At 36.3% G+C, this 2288-nt stretch overlaps 1 protein-coding gene across 1 annotated transcript; it reads right to left on the reverse strand.

Annotated features, from left to right (window-relative positions):
* Positions 1-918: 918 nt before the first annotated feature.
* LOC113507033 lies at positions 919-2089 on the reverse strand. Its single transcript, XM_026889888.1, has 2 exons — positions 1868-2089; positions 919-1247 (listed from the first exon to the last, which is right to left on the reverse strand). The coding sequence occupies exons 1-2, from the start codon at positions 2019-2021 to the stop codon at positions 1042-1044; spliced, it is 360 nt and encodes a 119-aa protein (XP_026745689.1). The 5' UTR covers positions 2022-2089; the 3' UTR covers positions 919-1041.
* Between the last annotated feature and the right edge of the window lie 199 nt (positions 2090-2288).

A 2288-nucleotide genomic window follows, 5' to 3' on the forward strand; every position in this document is an offset into this window, starting at 1 on the left:
CCTTAAGTAGGATGGCGGATATAATTGCTATTACGCAGTCCTGCTTATAAGCTCATAGGAAGCATGTAAACATTCGAGGAGGTGACCACCGATGCTAATAGTATATAATTGCACGAGTGAAAAGAGACGCCGCTCTACACTTGTGTATAGCGCTGTCACGCTTCCACAACCGCCACCATATCACTTTAAGACATGGCGGTAGGCCGTAGCTGTGTCTACATAGTTTGACGCAGCTTGGATGTACATTTGATTCAACCAAAGCCTGTTCACTTCATTATAACACATGAAAAACAATATGAATATTAGACATATAAACGTTTAAGTATATTACCTAAAGTTACCGTGCGTTATAAAGAAAAAAATATATTATACATGTAATATTAAAGTATCTTTATCGAGAAGCCGTATCTACAGCAGTTGAACTATTTGGGGTCTCGATTTCGGTAGATATTCATATAAACGGTATTGGACCTTAATAACTTGTTTTATTCCAATAATAATTATATGAGACAAATTGATTGATCCACGAATTTAAAATCGCGAATGGTCTAAAAATATTTTCAAGATATAAACCACAAATATACCCGCTTATCAGTAAATCCACCGAGATCGAAAAAGCTTAAATAAATGCTATATTAACAAGGGAATACTAACCTTATAAGCTTCCATCTGCCGGTTTACATCATAAACGAATGGTCCAGTAATTTTAAGTACATGTTATATTGATACTCAAACAGATTTTTCGATCAATGTTCATATGACAGAGTATCAAATATGTATAGTTGATAGGTCCATAGGTCTATAGGACAGAAACAACTCTAAGAGCCGATTTTTCAATCGGCAGATAACTTTTATTTGAGAAATATATTTTACGTTTTGACATTTTTTGTATAGAAAATATGTCAAACGGCCATATTTATTCCTCAGATAGAAGTTATCTGATGATTGAAAAATCGGCCATAAAACAAACTTATAATTTTAAACTGCAGATAAAAGCCAAAAAGTTATACCCAATACTAATCCCTAATTATTTATACACTATTAACAATTAACCTCAGTTTCCACATCAGTGCCGGTGATTATCTGATCACCGGACACCACTCCGTGCTCCAACTTCAAGTGATTGAGTATGCTAGTCATGCTCTTCTCTATGTCTGTCCCTTTCATACACTTGTACTGGCATATCTTGCAGCTGTAGAAGTCGCTCTCACATGTTTCGAACACCTTCCAAACCCAGCTTTGGTCGTCTGGAAATGGATAAAGGTTTCTGTTTATTTGATGAAGTAAACTGGTCATTTACGAGGTGGACTCAGAACATTGAGGGTAAATAGTTAAAAGAAAGAAATCGGTATGTGACAAAAAATAAATTAAAATCAAAAAAAGTTGTTATACCAGCATCAGAAATACAGAATCTGTGATTGTGATGCAACCCAGTAAAAAATTTGTTAGCAAAACAATTTTCTGGGTTTTGAGGTTTAAGATTTTTGCACAACATTTGAAATTAATGAATGAATTTTAAAATTTTGAATCTTTGACACTTATGTCACACACACGGCTTTATCGCCAGTCCCAATCTTAACAAATAACAAAGAGAATTTTAAATTTCTCAATTCACTAAATAACTTTAAGCAAAGAAATCCGGCTATTTAAGGCTCACACAGGGACACAGGTCCAACATGCAGAGACCTTATTGACCTTTAATCTAAAATGTGGTCATCAGGGACCTCACGTATTTATTCAGTAGGAAACAATCTTCAGGTTCGAAGTAGAAGTGTCAAGCACCTGTGGCTTAATACCTAAAGTGGAAAGAAGTAATGCTTAAAACTTTTTAGTAAATAATTCTAAAGTGCTATATGTATAAACTTACACATACAGGCAGTTTTATGGTGTATCATCTTAAGGTGACGGTTCATGTTGCCGGTAGCGTTGCCGCCATGACAGATGTGGCGCTTGCACAGCTTGCACTGCGCATGCGTACTGGACACGCGCTCGAAGTACGACCAGATCCAGCTGCGACGCATCTTCTGAGTTGGACTGTCTGGAAGTTGATGAAGATGATGTATTAGACGGAATGGATCTTGATATATAATAATAAATGAATATTATTGAATATAGAATGGTGAATTGGGGCAGCTGAGTTCTAATTGACCCATCACAGGCAGGTTGGATGACCTGCAGGCCTACTATCTTTTGGTAATATTATAGTAGCGTGACAGCGCACTACAGACATCAGCATCTCTTTTTCACAAATGCAATATTACTTGTAAGTGGTGGTAAGGCCTTTGGCC

This window comes from Trichoplusia ni, unplaced genomic scaffold (genome assembly GCF_003590095.1).
Source record: "Trichoplusia ni isolate ovarian cell line Hi5 unplaced genomic scaffold, tn1 tig00000295, whole genome shotgun sequence".
Taxonomy (NCBI): domain Eukaryota; kingdom Metazoa; phylum Arthropoda; class Insecta; order Lepidoptera; family Noctuidae; genus Trichoplusia; species Trichoplusia ni.

Coding starts and splice junctions, on each gene's coding strand:
- LOC113507033 (XM_026889888.1), bottom strand. CDS start 2,021: ATGCGTCGCAGCTGGATCTGGTCGTACTTCGAGCGCGTGTCCAGTACG. Junction 1,248..1,867: donor CCATAAAACTGCCTGTATGT/GTAAGTTTATAC, acceptor ATCCATTTCCAG/ACGACCAAAGCTGGGTTTGG.